Genomic DNA, 24,320 nt, shown 5'->3' with positions numbered 1-24,320 from the left:
TAGAAACAGACTCTCACAGCCTAAACTTGAGCCCAGGGCAGAGTTAATCCATGCACAGCACAAGAGATGCCTGCTGTCACCTAGTGCCAAGGAGCTGAGCAGCCTGGGGATCCCCCTGAAGTCAGCCCAAAGGCCAAAGCAGAGACCAAGATGCACTCAAAGGCAGAAGTGTTTGCTCTGCAGCAAAGTGTGTTTAAAGCATTGGTTATTTGAGGAGCTGGGATGTGAATGGGAAAAGCAGATGGGGCAAGAAAAGCTCGTTTTCCTTCTGGAAGCTCATGCATGTTGAAGGTGAGGACACGGTAGTTTCACGCCCCATTGGTTGGGTGTCTCCATCCTCACTCAGTGCAGAGCAGAGCCATGCACAGATCAGCTCAAATCACCCCCTAACTCCATGGAGTTGGGCTTGTCTGGGAGGAAGAGAGGCTGCAGCAACAGGGGTGAGGCTGGTGGCTGTCCTGGCAGTGATGGCATGGGGCTATCCGTGGAGGAGCTGATAGGAAGCTCAGGCTATCAGGCCAGGAGCTCCAGAGCCAATGGAGCAGCCTTTATACTCATCCTAACCCTCTGTACCAGGGAGGCCGTTCCAGCAATCACCATTCTGAGTCTGGGAGTGTTTTAAAGGGTCAGACCTCAAGTGAAAGACTGAAATGAGTTGTGTCACTTGTGGCCAGGCCTGTCCCCACCTTCCCATCGGAAGATTGATGGACTTGGGGGCCAGGAGGCCACAGCGTCCTTCTTTACAGAGCATCCCATTATGTCAGCGCCATGTACCAGGCGTGTTCCCGTCCTGTCAGCAGGCAATGAGCAAAACCAACCGCAGGCCCCCTCCGCAGGGGTTAAACCAACAACCACAGCTCCAAGTGGCTCCACAAAGCAGGTTTATGGCAGTGCCTTGACCCCATTCCCACCCTCATCCCCCTCCCCTTGAGTCACTTCATTTCAAGCCACCTTTTTGGGTGGAAACCTCTCGCTTCTGAGCAAATGAACAGAAAACGGTTGTTACTGAAGAGGAAAATCAGGTCAGCTCCTTTCACTGGGCTTTGTTTTGTGCGAGGTTAAGGGAGTTCAGCCCCTCTGCGGTGGCAGCGTTCCAGCTCCTCATCTCACTGCCCTCCGGCTTGCGGGGCTGAGCCCAGGCGATGGGAAACACAACGGGGTGTTGTCAGGGTGTCCCCAAAGGAGCTCCATAACACACTTCATAACTAACCCCAGCCTGGAGTCACACACAGAGACGAGCTTGGAGGCTGGGAAATGATAGGAAAACCATCACAGGGGTGCTGGAGCAGGGGAACGTTTTGCAGTCAACTTTAGTGCATCCCCATGCACAGGCAAGCCCTGTCCCCTCGTCCCATCTGCCCCTTCCTCCTCAACAAGGACCATCTTTATCCATGCCTTCATGATATGGTTGGGACTCCCCATTGATGTGTGGGTATGAGAGGCTGCAGTGGGGCTGGACAGGCTGGGTTTGGACAATGCCAGCTCAGGGTGCATGCTTGAACCCTCAGATGAAGCCTAGGACACTCAGGTCCCCTCATTCCCTGTGTTCCAATGCCAGGCACCATCCCAAAACGTGATGCAGTGGAGGGGGTCTCCTGTGCTGAAGCAGTGGGAAGGCATCTGAGGATCCAGGCACAAACAGCCCCAATCCCACCAGCAAATCTCCTTGCATAACTGGAGCATCTCCTGGACACAGCCCCTTGATGGTGAACAGCTCCAAAAAGGTGTCAGAGAATTAATCCTCAGCTCACTCTGGGTGATGGCTCCGTAAGTCCTTCTGTCCAGGGAAGAAACAGACCCAGACCCAAAGGGATTTGCTGCTCTTTGAGCCAAGCCCAGAAACCATAGGACCATTGAATCAACCAGGCTGGAAAAGCCCTTTAAGCTCATCCAGTCCAACTGTTCCCAGCACTAACCCATGGCACTGAGAGCCTCATCTGCATGGTTTTCGAGGAACAGAGACAAGCAGGGGAAGTGCCTTTCCTTGGGCTGGGAGCTGCTGGGGCTAAGTCTGGATATTCACATTCCAGCAGCTCAAACCCATCCTAATGCACATCTGCACAGGGATGTGTGCACACGCACAGAGAAGAGGGATGGGGTGAACTCCTGCCCTCCCCGCTGCAGCAGGAGGGTGAAACCTATGGGATTCTTTAGCCCTGTCCCATTCCCATTCACTCACCTCCTCTCCAGCCGCCCATGGGTGCATTTTGGGTGTTCAGGTTTATAAGCAAAATGGGCATCAGCTTCTTCCAGGAAGATGCTGGAAGTTGGCTCCCAAATCCAAAGGCAGCACAAGCTTCCCATGGCTCCTTCACCCACGCCGCTCGCATGCTTGTACCTCCTCCCGCCCTAAAGGATGCTCCAGGTCACAGGTGAGCCTTGTGAGCCACCAGATGTGGTCAAGCAGCTCCTGGGATGAGTTGTGTGACCCCACATAAATCCTGCACCGTGTCCCAGGTCAGGGCAGCACTCACAAAGAGGGAAGGTGCTGGAATCCCATGCAAACAATAAAACACACCAGAGACGAGAAGGTTTCAGAGCATTTCATTTGTAACCACAGTGCATTCTGCATTACTGCATATAAGGCAGAGAGAGGTGATACGAACATCTTTGAGCCATTTCAAACCCCAGAACAGAGAGCCATAGGGAATACTTCAATCAGGTCCTACCTCCTGGTTGGCTTTGATGGAGAGATGTAACCAAGCTACAGAGGGCCCACAGTCTGGCAAAGAGATGGATGCGGCTGTTCAATGCCAATGGGATCAAGTTGGTGTTTCCAGCCTGCTTTTACCCACCACAGACCCATGGAGTCTTCTTGGCCCTGCAGCCTGGACTGGGAGCACAGAGGATTGCATCACATTTGGACTACGACCTTTGAAGGTCCCTTCCATCCCAAACTATTCTATTCTATGGAGAGATGTAACCCTTTCATTATCCTTATGGAGTTGGGTTCCCTGGATCCTGCTCTCCCATCATCAATGACCCATTCTGGTTTATCAGGGGAGACCTGTTGGTAAGTGCTGGGGGATAAACATGGTTTCTCGCTGGGAGAGGCTTGGAGAGGTAACTCACTGATGTGTTTTGGTAGGGTTGCTTGTCTCAGCTGGGGTAGAGGGTGGTTGCTGTGATAGGATGGGTGGTGAGCATCCAGGTATAAGCAGTGTTGTGCATCGAGGCACTCACCTCTTTGGGGCTCTTGGCACCAGGATTTTGCTCCTGAAATAGGATGGGGTCCCAGAGCAATAATGCCAGGGTGGGAAATGTCACAGTCGCTGCAAACCAAAGCAAGGAGTGGAATCATGGGCCTGACCTCCCCCTGTGGATAGGAGAGCAAGGGGTGCCCGTGCTCACCAGCAGAGCTGGTCATAGTGGGATTAGTGCAGGATCAACCACACCAAGGTGCCAACACAGGCAACCCTTGTCCTTGGCCCATCAGGCCCTCAGGGAGAAAGCATCAGGGAAAGCTCTACCAAGACCTGGTAGTTTGACAGTGGTTAATAAACGGATGGGAATGAGGTTGGGAATGGAGCATGTAACTGCACAACAAATGGAACACCCTCCCTGGGGTGTGCAAGCCCAGAGCCAACTGCACCTCTCAAGCTCTTGGGATAGGGATGCTGGATCAGCCAGGCCTCAGCAGCAAGGACAGGTCTCTATAGCTGCATGTTGTCCATGGCAAAGACACCGTGATCTGGCACGGCTGTGAGCTGCCCTGTGCAAGCTGGGTGCTGTTACAGTACTGAGCAACGAGGGATTTCATGCTCAACATAAGACATCCCAATCCAGCAAAGCAATTAGATGTGTGCCTGGCTTTTCTCCCTGCCTTCCACTAAGCCCAGGCTTAAGTGCCTCGCTGGAGCAGGGCAGGAGCTCACATTAGCACGGTTTGTCCTGAGAAACTCTGATCCCTCGGGATCATTTCCCACTGCTACTGCTCTCACGTCACACTGAGCAGCAACAGCTCCAGGGGGCAAATGGAACCAAGGGAGACTCCTCTCATCCTGCTGAAGGATGGGAGGGAAAGACCTTGAGGAAGAAATCCTTCCCTGTGAGGGTGCTGAGGCGCTGGCACAGGGTGCCCAGAGAAGCTGTGGCTGCCCCATTCCCTGGCAGTGCTCAAGGCCAGGTTGGACCCAGGGGCTTGGAGCAAGCTGCTCCAGTGGAAGGGGTCCCTGCCCATGGCAGGGGTTGGAGCTGTGGGAGCTTTAAGGTCCCTTCCAACCCAAACCATGCCTTGATTCCATGATGCCAGCAGAGGTGAGGGATCAGAGGGAAACAAACCCCATGGGCCAGACTGTGAGGTCCTTCCTGAGCACAGAATTCAATGGGAGCTCTGATTTAGCGATTCCCACCAGCTCCTGCCTGCGTTCTGTGTCTCAGCCTTTTCCCTGGGCCCTGTACCCACAGTGTTTGCTCTCCCTTTGGAAAGGCAAGGTGGCAGCCCAGGCTTTCGGGCCGTGCAGCACATCTTGCCTTCAGTAGGCTTTACACATCCATAAACCAGGTGATACACAGTGCACGGGGAGGGTGCAAAGAGAATAGTGCTCAGACGTTGAGAGGGTCTGGCTTGCACGTGCTGGGCACAGCAGCAGCCCACATCTCCTCTAAGCTCTGTAACACAGCTCCATGCAGGCTCCATGTGAAAAGGTCTTTTTGTCCCCCACCCCTTCAGCTCTGCTTGACCAAAACCAACCCCAAAGAGAGGACAGACAGGGAAGGAAAACAAGAAGTGTTTGAGAGCAGGTATGGTTGGGATGCGCTTCCGAGGCGGGTGCTGGAGGTGGGATTCCTCGTGTTGCATCAGCATCGGTTGGATCTTCATTTGGGCAGCAGCTTAGGGCCTGAGTGAAGCTGTTCCTTCTCTATCTCCATCTGCAGATGGGATTCTATGCAGAGGCACGGAGTCCTTCCAAAACCCCCAGGCTCTTCCCAGCACAGCTTCAGTTGAAAGGCTTCACCAGTTTCATAGCAGCATAGTTCTGCAGGGATGGAAGAACAAGGGAGAGAAGTGAGCTGCAGCAGGTACAGCACGGCGGCTGTGGAGGTTAAAGCATTTTGGGGGGCACAGAAGTGCAGGTGGAGCTGCCTTCAGGGCAGGAGTGATGCTGAGCTCCCAGCCCAGAGACAAGCAAGTAGCAGTGCATTGCTATGAGCAAGGGTGGTAAAAAGGGTAATACATGGCACAAAACAGGTCTTGCCTTCTTCTAATAGAGGCTTGCTGTCACAAGCCCCAAGCAGCAAGCACCAGGAGTCACTCCTGGGTTTTGTTTCCTCCTTCCACATGCTTTGAAGATAAATTCCGCCCTCTTCATCCCCCCATAAGGAATGTGGCACCTCCCCATCAGCTCCATCCCAATGCACACACAGGTGAGGAGAGAACATCCAGCTCATTGCTGCGCTGCTCCTGGTGCCCCTTTGCCTCCAATGTCTCCTTCTGCAGCTCCCCCAGACCCTGTGGTTCTCTATCCAAGCCCTGGCCTCACATCCTTATGGCTCCATCTCCCCACAATCCCCCCAAAATGGGTAACCTCATAGAATAGAATCCCAGCCTGGTTTGTGTTGAAAGGACCTTAAAGCTCCTCCAGCTCCAACCCCTGCCCTGGGCAGGGACCCCTTCCACTGGAGCAGCTTGCTCCAAGCCCCTGTGTCCAACCTGGCCTTGAGCACTGCCAGGGATGGGGCAGCCACAGCTTCTCTGGGCACCCTGTGCCAGCGCCTCAGCACCCTCACAGGGAAGAGCTTCTGCCTAAGAGCTCAGCTCAGTCTCCCCTCGGGCAGGTTCAAGCCATTCCCCTTGGCCTGGCCCTGCAGGCCCTTGCCCAAAGCAAGGATGGTCTCTGCAGAGCGCTGCTTCCCACGAGCCAAATCCTGCACCCAGGATCCCACCAGCTGGGTCGGAACAACAAGAGGATGGTTCTTGATCCCTGCCCCATCCTGGTGCAGTACAGACCTAGCCCGCAGGTCCATGGACTATCTCCAAAGCAGGCAACCAAGACCAGCAAACCTATTGCTGAACCCTTGTTCTCTGCCTTGCCTGCATCCCTCAATGCCTCAAGCATCTCCTTCAGCAGCAACATTGGGTGTGGGGTTTGCTCCTCAGAGCAGACCCTGCAGCAAGACCTTCTGGGATCTACTGTCCCTGTCAGTGCCTGGTGAACTATGGGGCTCATGGAAAATGAGGTGTCACAGCATTTTAGCCTATGGAACGTGCAATTCCTTCCTTGAGAGGAGATGACAGCCCTGGGATAAAGAATAAGCTGTGTAAACTCTGCTTATCAAGACCACAATGAAATACAAAGACTCCTGCTTAGGTCATTTGGAAAGAGCTCTATTTGAAGCAGCTCTGATTCAAAGCCCCACAAGCACAACCCAGCCAGTTTGGAAGTCCCTCCTCAGCCCACTGAGTTTAATTGGTACAGGATGTTCTAGCACCCTGTCACTTGAAAGCAAAACAGCTTTGGAAACAGCACATCATGCTTGCTACCCACAAGATCTTTGGAGGAACAGGGGGGAAACAGAAGGGAAAAAGCCCCAAAAACACAACAAAAGTCAAGCCTGACCAAAGGCATCTTGATAAATTACAACGTGTAGCGAATGAGGAGGCAGTTTGCCAATGAGGACTTCTAGTAACGCCATAAATCAAGCAAGCAGCATAAGGGCACTGTACCAGAAGGCATTAAAAAGGCCTCCAGTGACATATAACCTTCAGATTCATTATCCATCCATTTGTCTCGCAGAGCCTATCCACCAAAGCACTCCTCGTTGGATGCTGGCACTGGGGGTATAATGGGGGGCAGCAAGTTGTGTGTCCAGCTTGGGCTCTGTGTTAACAACGTGCTGAAGGACATGGAACTGTTGGAACAAGTCCAGAGGAGGCCACAAGGATGATCAGGGGCTGGAGCACCTCCTGTATGGAGATAGGCTGAGAAAGTTGGGGCTGTTCAGCCTGGAGAAGAGAAGCTGATGGAGACCTCAGAGCAGCTTCCAGTATCTGAAGGGGGCCTACAGGGATGCTGGGGATGGACTCTTCATTAGGGACTGTAGTGACAGGACAAGGGGTAATGGGTTAAAACTGGAACAGGGGAAGTTTAGACTGGATATAAGGAGGAAGTTCTTTACCGTTAGGGTGGTGAGGCACTGGAATGGGTTGCCCAGGGAGGTTGTGAATGCTCCATCCCTGGCAGTGTTCAAGGCCAGGTTGGATGAGGCCTTGGGTGCCATGGTTTAGTGTGAGGTGTCCCTGCCCATGGCAGGGGGGTTGGAACTTGATGATCTTAAGGTCCTTTCCAACCCTAACTATTCTATGATTCTACGAAAGCCAAGCAGGATTATCCATCAGCACAGGGCACGGGCTGTCATTGGAACTGATGGCAAAGGAAGCAGGACTGGGCTTGCAGAACACAGAATCACAGAATCACAGAATCCCAAGGGTTGGAAGGGACCTCAAGTGATCATCTGGTCCAACCCCCCTGCAAAAGCAGGGTAACCTAGAGTACATCACACAGGAACTTGTCCAGGCGGGCCTTGAATATCTCCAATGTGGGAGACTCCACAACCCCCCTGGGCAACCTAACACCACTTCATATAACCACAGAGCTTTCAAAGGCAGTAAACATGTGCACAGTGCTGCAAGGCAGAGCTGGCTCCAGTGGGAAGGAGCAGTTTATCCCTATGGTCATAGCCACCAACACCCTTACAGTAAGCACTGCTTGGGGACAAGACTTTGCTGTCGCGTTCCCTGCATGTTACAGAGGCAGAAACTGCTTCAGATTCAACGAGGGCAGATTTAGGTGGGATAGAAGGACAAGCTCTTCCCTGTGAGGGTGCTGAGGCGCTGGCACAGGGTGCCCAGAGAAGCTGTGGCTGCCCCATCCCTGGCAGTGCTCAAGGCCAGGTTGGACACAGGGGCTTGGAGCAAGCTGCTCCAGTGGAAGGGGTCCCTGCCTGTGGCAGGGGTTGGAGCTGGAGGAGCTCTAAGCTCCCTTCCAACCCAAACCATTCCATGGTTCCATGATTCCAGACCCAGGAGTTTTACAACCTTTTCTCCTGACCTTGTGCAACCCAAGGCTTTAACTCAACCATCCCCACAGCAGGAGGCAAAGCTCTTCTCATCTATGGCAATGTTGGATGCAAGGTCCATCAAATCCATTGGCCCTTCCCAAAAAGCCCTGCAATGAGCCATAAATGAGCACTGAGGAACAGGAGCATGGGGTGGAATTGGACCATATCTTGCAGGAGAGCATTCAATCCCCGTACATGTATGCCTCAAGCAACAATGAATTAACCACAGCCTACAGCACATTGTTCCAATGGTTCATTAACCTTCATGTGCCAAATCAGCATCCTATTTCCACTGGAAGAGTTCCCCCCACTTCACCATCCAGCTACTGGAGCTCATTAGACGTTCATCTGTTGGTTAAGGAGTGTTCTGATGTCAAGTTAAATCTAAGGATAAGGAATTCATATAGGAAATATCCAGGGATCACTGTTCCCAGAGTCCTAGATTGTGTAGACCAGAATGACAACCACTCTGCAAAGCAGGCCAGGAGTAACCTGACACGAAGACTGGGTGGAAGAGCCCAAGTGAAACTATGAGGAACCTCAGAATATCCAATTTTCAACATTTTTTCCCATTTTCGTAGAAGCAGACAACATTTATAATGGGAATTTGCAATACCAAGCAGTTTTCCACCCAAACCCAAAGGTTTTTCCAGTTGGAAATGGCCTCTCAGCCACTCAAGGGAGTTGCTCTGTAAACAGCTGTGCTGATGATGACTGATTTCTAAGTTTCCCATAGTGCTGTACTCCTAGCTCCCCATGGATCCTGATCACCTCCTCTTCATCCCAAAGCACTCCCAGACCCTTCCCCACTCCTGCAGGTCTCCCTGTTCCTTCTGGATCCCACCAATGCAGCCAATGCACATTCCCTGGCTGGAAGACAACTGCTGGTGGCACAAAGCTCCCCTAGAACAGAGGCTTTGGAGAGGAGCTGGGATGAGGAATGGGAAGATCTTTATTCCAGCCCAGGATCCATCACACGTACTCTGTGTCCTGAGGACAGCAGAAGCACAAAGGCACCACATCTTCAGAGGTTTCTAGTTCCATGTAAAGGCTATTTGTGGAATAACCTGGAATACAGCCTTTAGGAAGTACTCCCCTGGGGTGTAAAGCATCTCTTGATGGGTATTTGAACAAGACCAAGGCATCAGCTTCATCATGCACTGAAAAGCCTGAGCTTCTGAAGGGAATAGGTGGTTTTGGGAGCCACAGAAGCCCTTTGCCATTCCCAGTGCAAGCACACAACTTCCAAATGGGACGTTTGCTCTTACTCCCTGACCACAAAGCTGGGACTGTGGTTGGAAGCTTTCAGCACTGCATGGGGAATAGGAATGAATAATAAGAAAATCCCATTTTTATACTAAGAGCCAATGAAAATGCCCTGGGTTTGTGTTCAGGGGAGATTCCCATCTGCGTGGGGTCAAGACGACCTATCCAGGGTTAGCTTAGCTGATGGTGTCTTCAGGCAGGGTCCAAACAGGACAAGATTTGGAGCCAGATTTGGGACACGGCGGTTCAAGGAGGAGAGGTTGTAGGCAGGGATGGTTTGATCTGCGGCAGGGATTCGATCTGCAGCAGGGATTCAATCTGCAGCAGGGATTCAATCTGCAGCAGGGATTCAATGTGCAGGCAGGGATTCAATCTGCAGCAGGAATTCAATGTGCAGGCAGGGATTTGATCTGCATCAGGGATTCAATCTGCATCAGGGATTCAACCTGCAGGCAGGGATTCAATCTGCAGGCAGGGATTCAATGTGCAGCAGGGATTGAATGTGCAGGCAGGGATTCAATTTGCGGGCAGGGATTTGATCTGCAGCAGGGATTCAGTCTGCATTAGGGGTTCAATTTGCAGCAGGGATTCAGTCTGCATTAGGGGCTCAGTTTGCAGCAGGGATTCAATGTGCAGCAGGGATTCAATGTGCAGGCAGGGATTTGTTCTGCAGCAAGGATTCAATCTGCGTCAGGGATTCAATGTGCAGGAATGACTCTGGAGGTCCTAGTGAAGGTCCCAGCAAGTAGAAAGCTGTGGAAGAGCTCTTCATGCAAGGCCACAGCAAAAAGGGCAATAAAAGCAGAAGAATAGTAACCTCACTTCTGTATATGACCCTTAGCATCCCTGTATCCCTGTTCCTTGCCCTCTGCCTGCTCACACTGATGGTCCATGTGTCCTAAGAGGATTCCCTTGAGGTTTCCCTCCCATCGCCCACCCCTTTGCCAGGATGAGAGGGGCAGGATGAACACAGAACCCTCTACTTGCAGTGTGGGACTTCAAAACTGCACGTAAAGTGGCAGGATTACATCTACAGTGCCAAAAGCAGTGAGGTCCTTACTTTAAACATGATCTGATGGTGCTCCCACAACACAGATCAGCACAGAAGTGAGGGGGGGTTGGTTTTCCATGCATTCAATCAGGGATGTGACAGTGAGCCCTGCCAAAGGTCAGGATGCCAGGGGCATCCTCATAGCAAACATCACCAGCGCGACAGCCGAACTTAGCGCCTGATGGAGCAGGAAAGGAACTGAATCTCCAAGCCGATGCAGAACCAGTGACCTCAAAAATCCAGGGGAAGCAGCCAAATAGACATAAACGCAGGGAAATTCCATGAAGCACGGCCTGACTTTGTCAAAACACAACTAAAACCTGACCCGACCAAACTGAAACTGAATACAGCAACACTGAGCTGGAAAGAGGGACCCATCCCAAGCGATAATGAGTGTAAATCAGTATGCAGACTTTGCAAAGTTTTCTCCCCTCGACGCTGGTTTTATGTGATCCCACTGGAATGGCTGCAAAGCCACTTGCATCTGCAGGGAAACACCGAGTTCTGGGTCAAAAAGTCTTGGTTTCTGCCACTTGACATGGAGGGAGTCTCTAGGAAGGGCTCCAAGCACAGCACATGCACAATTATTTCCTCCTTTGTACTCTTTAGCACCTCCAGAACCATTTCTCCAGTAGAAGTACCCCAGCTTTTCCCATGGATACAAGGATCCGGAGGTAGGGAAAGGCTTGATCTAATCCCAATGCCTATTTTCTCAATGGGAACAATGGAACATGCACGACTTCAGATCATCTGAAAGTGATTATGACAGTGAGCAGAAATTCCACACCTCGCTCTTTGCTTGCACATTGCAAGCACACAAAGGCATCTGCACATGTAGTTATAAATTACCCCAATGAGCTCCTTTAGATATATACATATACATATATATATAAAGAAATCCTATACAAGGAGGAGAATTTGTTAAGTGCTGGAAGGAGAGAAACGGGTTGTTTTTCTTATCAGTCTGAGAGGAGGGGAAATGGCATCCAAGAGCCAATATGAATTATTCCATTGTGGTCGAAACAGAGGAGGATACAAACCCCCATCCACGGCCAAAGTGGAAGGCAGAGGGCTCTGTTATTTATCTACTTTGGCTTGCCAGTTTCATCAAGGCAAGAAAAAGCCACTTTAGTGATGAACGAGGTGAAAACTCTTCCCCTTGTTTCAGACACTGCATTGGTGTAATGTGCTCCAAGCCTTGAGAGTGAGAGAGGGGCTGCCCCAACATCTACAGACTTTAAGGTGTTTAAATCTGCATCTTTAAGCTCTTACAGACCAATGTGGGGTTTGCCACTGCTCAGCCCTGTAAAATGCTCAGTTTCATTCCTAATGCATAATAATAGCAATAAAACCTGAAAATGCAATATCCAAAGGAACTACAGGAAACCTACAGAGGGGCTTGGGACAAGGGCCTGTAGGGCCAGGCCAAGGGGAATGGCTTGAACCTGCCTGAGGGGAGACTGAGCTGAGCTCTTAGGCAGAAGCTCTTCCCTGTGAGGGTGCTGAGCCGCTAGCACAGGGTGCCCAGGGAAGCTGTGGCTGCCCCATCCCTGGCAGTGCTCAAGGCCAGGTTGGACACAGGGGCTTGGAGCAAGCTGCTCCAGTGGAAGGGGTCCCTGCCCATGGCCGGGGCTGGAGCTGGAGGAGCTTTAAGGTCCCCTCAACCAAAACCAGGCTGGAACTCTATGATTCTAATTAGGAATTCTCTTAATTCTTAACTAGGCTCTGTGTTTGTCAGGGATTTTCCCAGTATCAGTTGCTGGAACCTCATTGAAGACCATTAATTAAACCTCAGCATCATTACACATGAATTGAAACATGGGCACAAGGAGGTTAGCACCTTGCAGTGGGTCTGCAGCAGAGCCCAGAACACAAACTCTCTTTTTGACCCATCATGGCCCATCACGTTGCCCATCAGAGACCACCATGGCATCTTGCAGCCGCCTGCACAGGGACCATCTCTGTCACCACAGAGCCAACCTTGGTCAACCCCTCTGTCCTCTCCCACCCGCATCGTACCGGGAAGGCGTAGATGAAGATTCCCAGGAAGAGCAGCAAGATGAAGAGCACGATGGCCAGGATAAGCACCCACTTGTACCGCCGCCACAGGATGTACTTCAGGGTCTTGTATGGGGAGGTGAACCAGAGGAAGGAGGTTTCCGGGCGCCTGGAACCAAACAAAGTTAAGGTCACTTCTGAGCTTCACCCTCCTGGACCCCCAACCCCATGAGCATGACCTGTTGTAACGTGCTGGCTGCTCATCCTGCAAACCCACATCCAAGGCCAGGTTGGACGCAGGAGCTTGTAGCAACCTTCTCTAGTGGCAGGTGTCTCTGCCCATGGCAGGGGTTGGAGCTGGATCAGCTTTAAGGTCCCTTCCCACCCAAACCAGTCTGGGATCCCTTTGGGTGGACTATGTCAAACCTCCGCTCCCAGCCACCCTGGATTGTCTCAGCTCATAGAATCTAAGCATCAGCAGTTCAGTAATGGAGCCTACACAGGAGCAAACCCATTGCAGACCCCAAACTGGGAACCCAGGTTTTCAATTGCTCCTTGAGAACTCTGAGCCCTGGTGGTTACTTTTCCATTCAAGCTGCTCTTACTTAGGGTCCTCCAGCTTGGGGTTCATATTCGGCTCATCCCGACCCATGCCAGCTGGCCGCTCCTCATGCTCTTGTTCTGCCACGATTTCCAAAGTCATTTCCAATTTGCCCTGTGTGGGTTAAACAAAAACCAAACTTAGGAACAAAACCAAACCAGGAAGAAAAGGGAGAGGTGAGAAATGAACAAAGTACAATGAAAAACACTCATTGGAGAAAGAAAAACTACCTTGAGCATAACCCAACCACTACCAACGAGGACCACGAGGAGCCCAGTAAGGCAGATTTCATACAGATCCTCCACTGCTCACTACAACATTTTCAGATGCTCCAGAACATCTCAAATGTCACCAACACCCAAGTTCAGGCAACCAAGTCCATGATCTTATGTTGAATGACTGAACTCACTGCCTGGACACCCTTACCTGTATTGAACACTTGCCAAAGTGTTGAACGGGAGTCCAGATACTTGCACTTAAATAGATCAGTTTGCCAGCTGGAACCTTTCCACGCTACTTGTCACAACACAATATCATTAAGAATAGATGAGATACGGAGTCAAATTAGATGGCAAGTTCCAAAAACCACAGCAAAAAACCCACAGAAGAAACCATTTCTTCTGATGCTTTTGCATGGTGCAGGACAAGTCCTGGAGAACATCCAAGTGGCAAAAGCTGGTCCAGTCTGTAAAAGGTGCATCCATCACTGTGTTTCTTGCCCTGGCCATGGCATCCTGCACGTGCTTGGCCTGGCTGCATCCCTTCTCAATGCTTTGAGTGAGTGCCCCTAGGAGAACATGTCAAGAGACCACCTTACCGCCAGGATCTTCTTCTGATCCTGCTCAGCAACACAGGGCCACCATCCCTTGACTGTTTTCTGCTCAAAGAGTGACACAAAGCGACTTGAAGGCCAGGTGTCATCTACTAGGTCCAAGGAGCACTTCTCAGCGGTCTTGGCAGGTTTGGGCATCCTGTTGAGATCCATCTGAATGGAGCCTGCAAGGAGGAATGTTACTGGGTAGACACCTCAATGCAATGAGTCCTTAAAATGTGGATTCTTTCCCAAAAGAAATATTCCCTGTGGCATCCTCCTGACCTCAGGGAGGTTGGGAAGATGCCCTCATAGCAAGGGGGAGAGGATTACGTGTGCCCCTATTTCCAAGCATAGGGCTAGTTCTAGCCAGTGGCTCTTCCTAGGAATTAAGCACTTGGCATTTCCCTGAGAGAGCTGGGCTTGTTCAGCCTGGAGAAGAGAAGGCTCCTTAAAGGGAGACCTTAGAGCAGCTCCAGTGCCTAAAGGGGCTGCAGGAAAGCTGGAGAGGGGCTTGGGACAAGGGCCTGTAGGGCCAGGCCAAGGGGAATGGCTTGAACCTGCCCGAGGGGAGACTGAGCTGAGCTCTTAGGCAGAAGCTCTTCCCTGTGAGGGTGCTGAGGCGCTGGCACAGGGTGCCCAGAGAAGCTGTGGCTGCCCCATCCCTGGCAGTGCTCAAGGCCAGGTTGGACACAGGGGCTTGGAGCAAGCTGCTCCAGTGGAAGGGGTCCCTGCCTGTGGGACTGGAGGAACCCTAACCCTAAACCTAGATCTCTTAAGTCTACTAGCACTGAAAGAGGCAAGCATTGGACTGAGTTGTGTTCATGTCTGGACATCCAGGTCAATGATCCTCAAATCAGGTCAATGGCCTCAGCCCACATACATGTAGCCCTCTTGAGCACATTTCAGCACAGATTCAGACAAGTCATGGAGAATGAGGGTGTTCCTGGAAGGTGATGGCTCTGTTGGAGTCAGTGATGCTCTCAACATTATGTCAGCCTAGGAACAAGCTGCTGCAGGCTGAGACTGGAAATCTGCCTAGTACAAACCACTTATCATCAGTCCTGAATGCATCTCAACACTGAATCCTCTTCAGGGGCGTAAACTGGACTTGTTACACTTCCTTCATATCCTGAAAGGACTCCACAGTTATTTCATCCCTGTCTGCATCAATGAGGAGGGAGATAAAAAATGCTCCAAACTTACCCAAATAGTCATCAAAAGAGAACTTGTCGTTGTCCCAGATCTGGAAGATGAGCTGTGGTGGAATCTTGTTTTCTGTCTTGTCCAAGCTCCAGAAGTGCTCCTAAAATCACACCCGACAAGAAAACAAGGACAAATAAAAGGCTCATAAATAGAAGTGGGCAGAGCCCGGTTATTCCTACCCCACAGCAGCAGAAGTCCTGTGGGATAATGCTCTCATGTGTCCTGCTATGTTTCTGCAGGTCCAGAGCCACACGGGGGGACAACATTGGGTCCGGCCAGTTCTTGGACACGGCTGCTCAGTGGAATACTCAAGATGCTTCTGGAGGTGAGCTGGTATCAATCTGTGCCTTAATATAGGACAATACTTGGGCAGACAGGCACCATGAGCTTGCAAATAGGAGCTTTCAGAGTGAGAGCATCGTATCAGATAAGGGTGACTCTCTAAGGTAAAGAGAGCAATGGGTGTTGAGTGAGAACGCTGCCCAACTTCGCCTTCCTCTGGGAAATACAGGAATAACACTCAAATTAGCACTTGTAGTAAGCAATTCAGACACATCCCTTGCCCTCCTGCCCATCTCTAAGCCCACCTCTGCTAGCCAGAGCCCTACACAAATCTGAATCCATCTCTGGTCTGATCTGCTGCCAGGTCTATTGTAAGTGGCTTGTGTGCAGTTGGTCAGCTCCAGCCCAACAAACACCTCTACTACTTGTAGTACCTGTGGCTCCAAGTTGACTTACTAAACATGAACATGTAACAAAAGAGAGCACAGCTTTCAAGGCCAGGTTGGACACAGGGACTTGGAGCAAGCTGCTCCAGTGGAAGGTGTCACTCTCCATGGCAGGGGTTGTGCTTTAAGATCCCTTCCAACCCAAACCATTCCATGGTCCTATGGTTCCTCAAATGACCTTGTTCATCTTTCCTGCACATCCCTCAGGTTTTCACCCTCAGGACAGGTGAATGCTGGAGTTGGACATGATATCCCAATTAATCTGCTGTTAGCATTACCTGGGTGCTGCCAAGGTGCACACACTTGTCATAGTTACTACCACATCTAAGTTCAAGAAAGGAGAGATTCAGAGCATGGAGAGTCATGACTCTGGTCCAACAGATGAAGCAGTGGCAGTGTGACACCTGATTTCAACCCTCACCATGTGAGATCTGTCACTGTCTCTATATCCTTCTCATTCCTATTAAATGGGCAGTTGTTTGTCTATCATCCCTTTGGAAAAGTTTTGGAGCAGCTCCAGGAGCCTATTGGCAAAGCACCTGGAATGAAAATTACACCATAAGCATCCCCTCTGATTGTCACCATTGACCGGGCCCTTGTGCAGTGCAGGAGCCATCATGCATCCATTCTGCAACCTTGCCACAGTACTAAGGAATTATTATTATATAGGAATTATTATAATATATTAATTATCATTATATATGAAGAATTCTTATTCTTTAGTAGTAGTATGAACTGACTGGGAGACAGCATCCCTGTGGGAGCTCAGCAACAGGATGAGGCAGCATTTTCTGCTTCCTGGGATGGAGATGATTTACAAAGCACTCATGAGAAGTCTGCAGCTGCAGTGGCCAGGTTACTCCAGTGAGCAGGTGAACAGCAAAGCAGATGCTCTGCCTTTGGGATGGTCACACCAACGTTCCTCAGAAGCCAGTTAAGGGGGATTAAAAGTTAAACATGGATTTAAATCAGATGTATCTCAAAAGGAAGGTTTGAATCCCACCACTGTGACAATGATCTTGTGGTCACATCACTGTAACCTAGGGTGGATTCTTGCCACTGCCCCAGAACCTGCTATTTCTGTAGCTGCAGGCTGTGATATTTCCCACCAGGATCTAACACCACTTTGGGGATGCCACAAGATGCCTTAGAGTTAGGGGTAAGGGGTGTGAGGACAGAAGGAGAGAGTTGCACAAAGCCAAGGTCTTGTTATTCCTGGCTCCAGCCAAGGCTTGCAAAGAGGAGGCAGAGGCATGACCGGGGTCTCCTGACAGCTCAGAGGTGTGTCCTGTGCACCATGGGTCCTGCCACATGGCACCATCATAAATGGAGCACGTTTCATTAAACCCAGGAAATGCAGCATTATCCACCACACATTTGGAGCTCCATAAATTCACCAAGGTGGCTGCAGGACCTGGATTCATTCTATAGTCAATAAAAACCAGGGGGGAAAAGACTGGGTCACACTCCATAGCAACATAAATACCCAAGCAGAGAGACTGTGGTAACTTAAAGCCCATTGAGGCTGTGAGCACTTAAAGCCCCTTGAGACTGGGTTCACTGGAAGAGATCACTCCGGATGGCTGTATTTCAGTCCAGCTCCATTCCCTGCCCTGCTCTGGGACAATGTGCCAGACAAGGGGTGATGGGTTAAAACTTAAACAGGGGAAGTTTAGATTGGATATAAGGAGGAAATTCTTTCCTGTTAGGGTGGTGAGGCACTGGAATGGGTGCCCAGGGAGGTTGTGAATGCTCCATCCCTGGCAGTGTTCAAGGCCAGGTTGGATGAGGCCTTGGGTGATATGGTTTAGTGTGAGGTGTCCCTGCCCATGGCAGGGGGGTTGGAACTGGAAGATCTTAAGGTCCTTTCCAACCCAAACTATTCTATGATTCTATGATTCTTGCAACAGAGCTTTTTATTTATGCATTTTAGCTACAGAAAGAAAATCAAGTCAATGAAAGCGTCCATCTCTCCCCCTCTGCCCATTGCAGTGTATTAGAGTGTGTGTTTATGCAAAGGAGGGGGGGATGATTTCCCAGGTAATAAGTCATCCTAAATTAAAAGAGCTAAAAAGAGAAAGAGCTTGTGGTGATGGCTGGGTCCTGCACTGCAGAGGGGTTGCTAGTCATCCAGAGGAGAAAAACCCTAGAACCATGTGCCCATGCCTAAAGAAGCAGCTGGTTGGATGATCCTACCATGGGTTATCATAGAATCCCAGCCTCCTTTGGGTTGGAAGGGACCTTAAAGCTCCTCCAGTCCCAACCCCTGCCATAGGCCTTGAACACTGCCAGGGATGGAGCAGGACGGGGCTTGGAGCACCCTGCTCCAGTGGAAGGTGTCCCTGCCCATAGCAGGGTTTGGAGCTGGAGGAGCTTTAAGGTCCCTTCCAACCCAAACCATTCCATGTGACTATGAAGGATGTGCCTGCACTCAAAGCAAACAAACCCCATACCCTTGGCCAAGCAGATGCTCACTGCATCCCCTGGCTTCCCCAGCACCGCTGCTACCCCTGGAGCAACAACCCCTTAGCTGGGGACTCCCTGCCTGGTGAAGGATGACTCAGGCAGGCTTCGACCCTTTCCAGGTGGTAACATGGAACTTGTTGGCCTTCCCTGTGGAAAACCCCTGTGCATGTGGTTTGGCTGGTGGTGAAGTTCCTTCCTCAGAGCCCCCAGGAGCTGGGGACCGGGCAGAGCTGGAAGGGCAGGCAGGGAAGGAGGAATTCGATGCTGAGCTAAGTTTATGGGTCCGTTTCAGGCAGTGTGAACTTGGCCTAAGGATTAAATCTACCTACAAGAGTTCACTGTAAGAACAGCCCAGGGCAAGGAATTTATTTCCCAGCCTTTAGCATGGAATGGGAAGGACAGGGCTTGAGTTATTGTTGGGGTTTTGCTTTGCAGGGCTGGGGGGAGAGGGAAGGCTGGGGGGTATTTTATGGGTGTGAATAATGCAGCAGGGGAGGCAGGGAAGAAACAAGCTCACAGCACCAGGATGTGCTGACAGGGCTGCATTTCCTCTGGAATGCCATGGAATACAAAAGTACGGAGGAACTTGGAGGTGGGGAGACCCCAACGTGTTCACATCCAAGGAAGTGGGTCCCATCCCATGGGCATGTGGGAGAGCATAAGGTCCCCCATCCCACAGCAGTTGGGGATCCCAAACCACACAGGAGACCCCTTTCATAGGATGGCCAAGAAGAGCAAGGACAATCCTGCAGGGCCATTCCTTCGAAGTGTTGAGAAACTGCTCCTCTGACCCTCATCCCATTGGGATACTTCATGTACTCATTACAAGCAGACAGCCCATAGCACTCATTATTGCACTCCTACTGCACTAACTCATCTCTTTGATTTCCCTGTGGTTGTTAACAACAATGGCATCACAGGTCTCATGGCACTTGGCTTTCTGCATCCTCCCATCATCAGGATGGCAGATCCCAAGCATACAGCATGTGCTCAACATCCAGGCACAACCTTGGCAATAGCTGCAGGAAGACTCCAGGCACCACCACAACTCAGTGTGAAATATCCATAACATTCACCTCGGGGCACACAGTCACATTCCAGTCCCTGGAATCACTCACTCACTGCAATGCTATTTTCTCCGCCTCCCATGCCTTCCTTCTGGCAGGGTTTATCAGGCTTTGCCAGGATCATAGAATCATGGAATGGTTTGGGTTGGAAGGGAGCTTAAAGCTCCTCCAGCTCCAACCCCTGCCACGGGCAGGGACCCATTCCACTGGAGCAGCTTGCTCCAAACCCCTGTGTCCAACCTGGCCTTGAGCACTGCCAGGGATGGGGCAGCCACATCTCCTCTGGGCAATCTCATTGCCAAGCAGGGAGCTCCAGGCTCCCAGTCCTTGTCAGTTTAGGACCCACGCTGTTGCACCTTCAGTTCTAGATAGAGCCAAGCTTTGCTCATCCCTCTCCATACACCCATTGGAAAGCAACGTTCACAGCAGTAGCTCCTGCCTGAACATCAGAGGATGCTGGTGCATCCCAGGTCACAGCTGCTGCCCCTGTCCTGTTACAGGAGGCACCATCTCCTTGCTGCAGTGCCATTAAAATACAGAATACGTGACAGCCGTGTCCAACTCCACCTTCCTCTAGAAAAACCACTTGAAGTCCATTCAAAACATTGCATTTTGGCCAAAAGAGGAAGCAAAAGGAACACTTTGTGTTTCACTTTGCTTTCTGATGTCACTGAGGAAAACAGGGATAAAGGACAGGGCACAGGAGAGGGAGAAGCCCAGCATTAAAAGACAATAACCTTTTCTTATCGCTTTCTGACCCCAAAGAGAATGAGTATTTCAATCTAATGAAATAGGAACTGTTTCTAACAAAAATCAGTGCTTAACATCAAGATTTCAAACTAAAACCAACTGGAGCACAGAGATTGCCTCATCCAGCCCGGCCCGCCGGTCAGACCTGTCAGTACCAGGAAGATGTCAGGACAGTGGAAGGAATCTGCAGACACAGTAACCAGAATAGATGGAAGCAGATGGAGCTGGGAAAGCCTCAGTGCCAGGAATGGGGGGATTTCTTCTCCACTCAGCAGCAGAACAAAACAAGCTCTGAGTTACAGCCCCTTGTCTTCCCTCAGTAAATGCATTTACACTTGTCCCTCTAGGTGGGTTTAAGACCCCAAACCTCCCTCTTTCTCATACCAAGACCTACCTCTAGTATGATTTAGAAGTGGTGAATGCTCCATCCCTGGCAGTGTTCAAGCCCTATGGCAGGGGGTTAGTCTAGTGTGAATGTCCCTGCCCATGGCAGGGGTTGGAAATGCATGATCTTAAGGTTCTTTCCAACCCAAACCATTCTATGATTCTATGGTTTCTGAGATGCCACCAGCTGATTGATTATAGAAAAACCCCTTCCACATGTCAGGTTTGCTGTTACATTCAATGCCCAAACCAGCAAACTTGGAGACTTCAGCTTCACCTTGCAGAAAGAGGGGCTCAGTTACTCAAAGAGATATGTGCAAGCATCATTATGGTATCTCACTGCCACATTCCAGGGATTATCCTATAGAACCATCCTTCTAGCCATGCCAAATGCCAGCTATCCAAAGGGCTCCAACTGGAAGTCAGTGTGGTTTTGTGCCCTGATAGGTTGTAATTCATCTGCTTGAAACACTGATGGTCCCCTTTAGTTGAGAGCACACAGTGGAAGAAATGGAATGATTGCAAGAGCTCCTTGAAGAGCCTCACCATAACCACCCCAACCTTCCCACTGAATAAAGCAGGCAGTATCATCTACAGTAGTGGGATGGGTCCTCTTCCAACAGCTCTCTTTGTCTCCACAAAACAGAGTATTTTGTGTCCTGGCATCACTACTTCATTTTCTTGTTGACACCTAACACCATAGTCTTAGCAGCAGAACAAGCCCAAAGACAACAGCTCTGTTCCGTGGTCTGGTTTCTGCCACTGCCATGGCATGACATGGATCTGAAGTTGCCAACAAAGCTCTCATTCGAACTCATTATGTTCATCTCTTGCAATTGCTTTTAGGCAGCATTTCTCAGATGCTATCATATGAACAACCCGGCCAGGTCTTGGAAGCTCCAGCCTAGTGGTTGATTGCCAGCTCTGCTCAAGCACCACTGGTGTTTAACTTGCCCATTGAAATTCTACCCTGAATGTTCATTATGGCATTTGTTCAGACACCCACTGGTAGGCTTTTTCTGCCCCACAGGACAGCCAGAATGAAGCTTTGGCAGCTCCATCCAGCTACTGCTGCAACGGGCCCTTGAAGCTGAACATTGCAAATGCAATGTCATGCATTTTGCCCCTACAAAGTGCCCATGAGATGCTCCCTGGTTGGACCATGACCGTCTGATAACGCTATCTGCACACCAACACCCACCAGACTTATACCTGGGGATCTCAAGTTTAAACCCTGCTCTTCTCTCTGCTGGTTGTCAGTAAAGCATTGCATTCATCCCGGCCCTGGACCCGCCTGTTCTTCCCCTATTTAAGTCAACACACAGTGTCATGCAGACCATGACATACCCCAGCTCCCCCTGTGAACGAAGAGCACTCCAACATGCAATGTGGATTGACCCTTTCACCAAACTGACTGTGATTTGCAACCTAAGGACTGTCTTCTTGGAGGACTTGGCAAGCTACAAGGGTGCTGTGGCCACACAAATGACATGGCTTGACTTGGCCATGGCTGCTGGAGAAAGGTGGCACAAGAAGAAGTGAGAACAGAAGGAGGAATAAATGCTGAGTGGTAGGGAATCATAGGATCATCATGGAATGGTTTGGGTTGAAGGGACCTTTAAGTTCAACCAGTTCCAACCCATTGCCATGAACAGGGACCCCTTCCACTGGAGCAGCTTGCTCCAAGCCCCTGTGTCCAACCTGGCCTTGAGCACTGCCAGGGATGGGGCAGCCACAGCTTCTCTGGGCACCCTGTGCCAGCGCCTCAGCACCCTCACAGAGAAGAGCTTCTGCCTAAGAGCTCATCTAAACCAGGGGCATCCTCAGACTTTAGGGAGCATATCTGCTGCCTGTTTTGGGGGGACCCTTTCCTGCAGTGCTAAAGGGAGCTCCAGTCTGAGGAGCGAGTGGAGCAAACAAAGGAGGGCAAATGGGAGCTGCTGCAGGGAACTCCACCGGGTGCAGGTGGCTTTTAGCAGCTCAGCCTTTGCCATCGGAGCGGTTTGATTTAAGCCCCACTTTCCCTCGCCTGCGTTTCAAGTCGGGCGCATGGGCTTTTACAGCAGCAGTAATGAACCTGGAGTTCAAACAGCACATGGCGAGATCAAATATTGCCAGCGAGGAATGCGTCCCACAAACACAGAGCATGGCTTTCCCATTCATTAGTTTTGCCTTTACAGAGAGCTTTTACAAGCTGTTTATTTTCTGGTACAGTGTTGGCAGACATGTGGTCGGAGGAGAAGCAATATCAGCACAGTGGGATGGAGTTTCCGAAGCGGTTTATAGGGGGGTCTCTGCTTTTTCAAAGGGGGATAATTGAATGTAGTACACACTGTACTTTTGATTTGTTTAACATGAAGCATGAAATGGGCCCAGCTCGGATCCTGTCCATCACTTTAACTACCCAGCCAGCCAGTTGGAAGCTCGCAGGGATCATCTGGCTCCAGGGATGGGGAATTTGCTCAGCATCTTCCCTGCAAACACCCCAGCTCCAACCCAGGCCATGCTGGGACCTTGCTGCCCCCACAGAACCAGCTGGGATGGGGGGCCCAGATGGGGCTGCAGATGGTGCCACTGCAATGAGGTGTCTTTGGGCACCCTGTGTTCAGTGAACATTGACTGTTCATGGTCGTGCTCCCAACATCAAGGCAGGGAGAAGGGATGAAGATTGAAGGTGGCTGAAGGGGTCTGAGCTTGCAGGGAGGTGTCACAGAACAAACTGTCCCTGCTGTCCACACAGACCCAATAATACTCCTCTGAATCTCTGCATGATGAGCAGGAAATGTAAGTGAACAGATCTCCCTCCCCTAAAGCATCACAAGAGACAGTTTTCACCAGCGTTATGCCATGTATGCACCCAACTCCGTCCCCGTTTCCTTCCCTCTGTGCAACTCCCAGTCCACATTTGATCATCACATGCAGTAACTTGTCTAAGGACACCACAAGCAATAGCAAGCTACAGATGTAGGAATGAGGGGGCCAATATCACACCCACTTTTAACTCCCCAGCTGAGCACACAGCTCTCTTTTAGACCAAGAGCATCTTCACCCTGAATCCCAAACCAAAGCTTTTCTTCACATCTCTGCATCAACGGCACACTCGTGCATGTCCTCCTGCTTACCCCTTCAGGCAGTTTGGAAACAGATCCTTCATAGGACCATAGAATCATGGAATGGTTTGGATTGGAAAGGACCTTAAGATCACCCCTGCCACAAGCAAGGACTTCTTCCACTAGAGCAGATTGCTCTAAGCCCCATCCAACCTGGCCTTGAACACTGCCAGGGATGAGGCATTTACCACCTGAACAACCTGTTCCAGCACCTCACCACCCTCATAGTAAAGAACTTCATCCTTTCACCCTCTTTAGCCCTTCTGTGAAGCCATTGTACAGCACAATGTCCATTATGCCATGCTGGGGACCAGAGGTGCACACCCAACCATCCCCATATAGACGCCACCTCCACCTTTGGAGTAACCCTGTTGTTGAGCAGGCATCTTGGAAGTCCCATGCACCAGCATTCAACTGCCTCCGGTTCAGAGGGAGCTGTTCATTGAGGGGTCAGTCTCCAGTCTCTACCCAAAGCCACCTCTCATTCTGACCCCACAAAGGTTGCATTCAGAACATGGATCCATTTCCCCATCAATCCACAACTCTGTGTTTCAGATAACACAAGGGGAATGCTGAGCCTTGCACAGCTCCAACAGCTGGGCAGGTCTTGGATCATGCAGCACATTTCACTCCATGAGAAGACAGGAACATCTCTCCAGGGCCACTCACCTTTTTGGCAATGTAACACATCTGCTCAGCGGGGAGGTAGTCAAAGGGGAAGACGAATCTCCAGTTGAAGTTGCCCTCTCCTCCCATTGACCTGTAGTGCACATCTGTCTTCTGCTTGTTCTCCTCGTGGCCAACCAGCCAGCTGCAAAGGG

The 24,320-nt window shown here is 50.7% G+C and overlaps 1 protein-coding gene across 11 annotated transcripts in view; it reads right to left on the bottom strand.

Moving 5' to 3' along the window:
* Window positions 1-4,919: 4,919 nt before the first annotated feature.
* Window positions 4,920-24,320, bottom strand: part of DYSF (dysferlin) — a 90,109-nt gene continuing 70,708 nt past the window's right edge. For all 11 annotated transcript variants that reach the window (XM_061351915.1, XM_061351917.1, XM_061351923.1 and 8 more), the window contains 6 exons: window positions 24,169-24,310; window positions 14,995-15,094; window positions 13,795-13,973; window positions 12,982-13,091; window positions 12,398-12,545; window positions 4,920-4,979 (listed from right to left, as the gene is read on the bottom strand). In XM_061351915.1, coding sequence (XP_061207899.1) covers window positions 4,941-4,979; window positions 12,398-12,545; window positions 12,982-13,091; window positions 13,795-13,973; window positions 14,995-15,094; window positions 24,169-24,310 — 718 coding nt within the window. In that variant the 3' untranslated portion in view covers window positions 4,920-4,940. The remainder of the gene's footprint in view (window positions 4,980-12,397; window positions 12,546-12,981; window positions 13,092-13,794; window positions 13,974-14,994; window positions 15,095-24,168; window positions 24,311-24,320) is intronic.

Source organism: Neopsephotus bourkii, unplaced genomic scaffold (assembly GCF_033783945.1).
Source record: "Neopsephotus bourkii isolate Nb327-2 ecotype Australia unplaced genomic scaffold, CSIRO-AGI_Nbou_v1 NB_616, whole genome shotgun sequence".
In the NCBI taxonomy this organism is placed as follows: domain Eukaryota; kingdom Metazoa; phylum Chordata; class Aves; order Psittaciformes; family Psittacidae; genus Neopsephotus; species Neopsephotus bourkii.
This window is presented reverse-complemented; position numbering and strand designations above follow the sequence as displayed.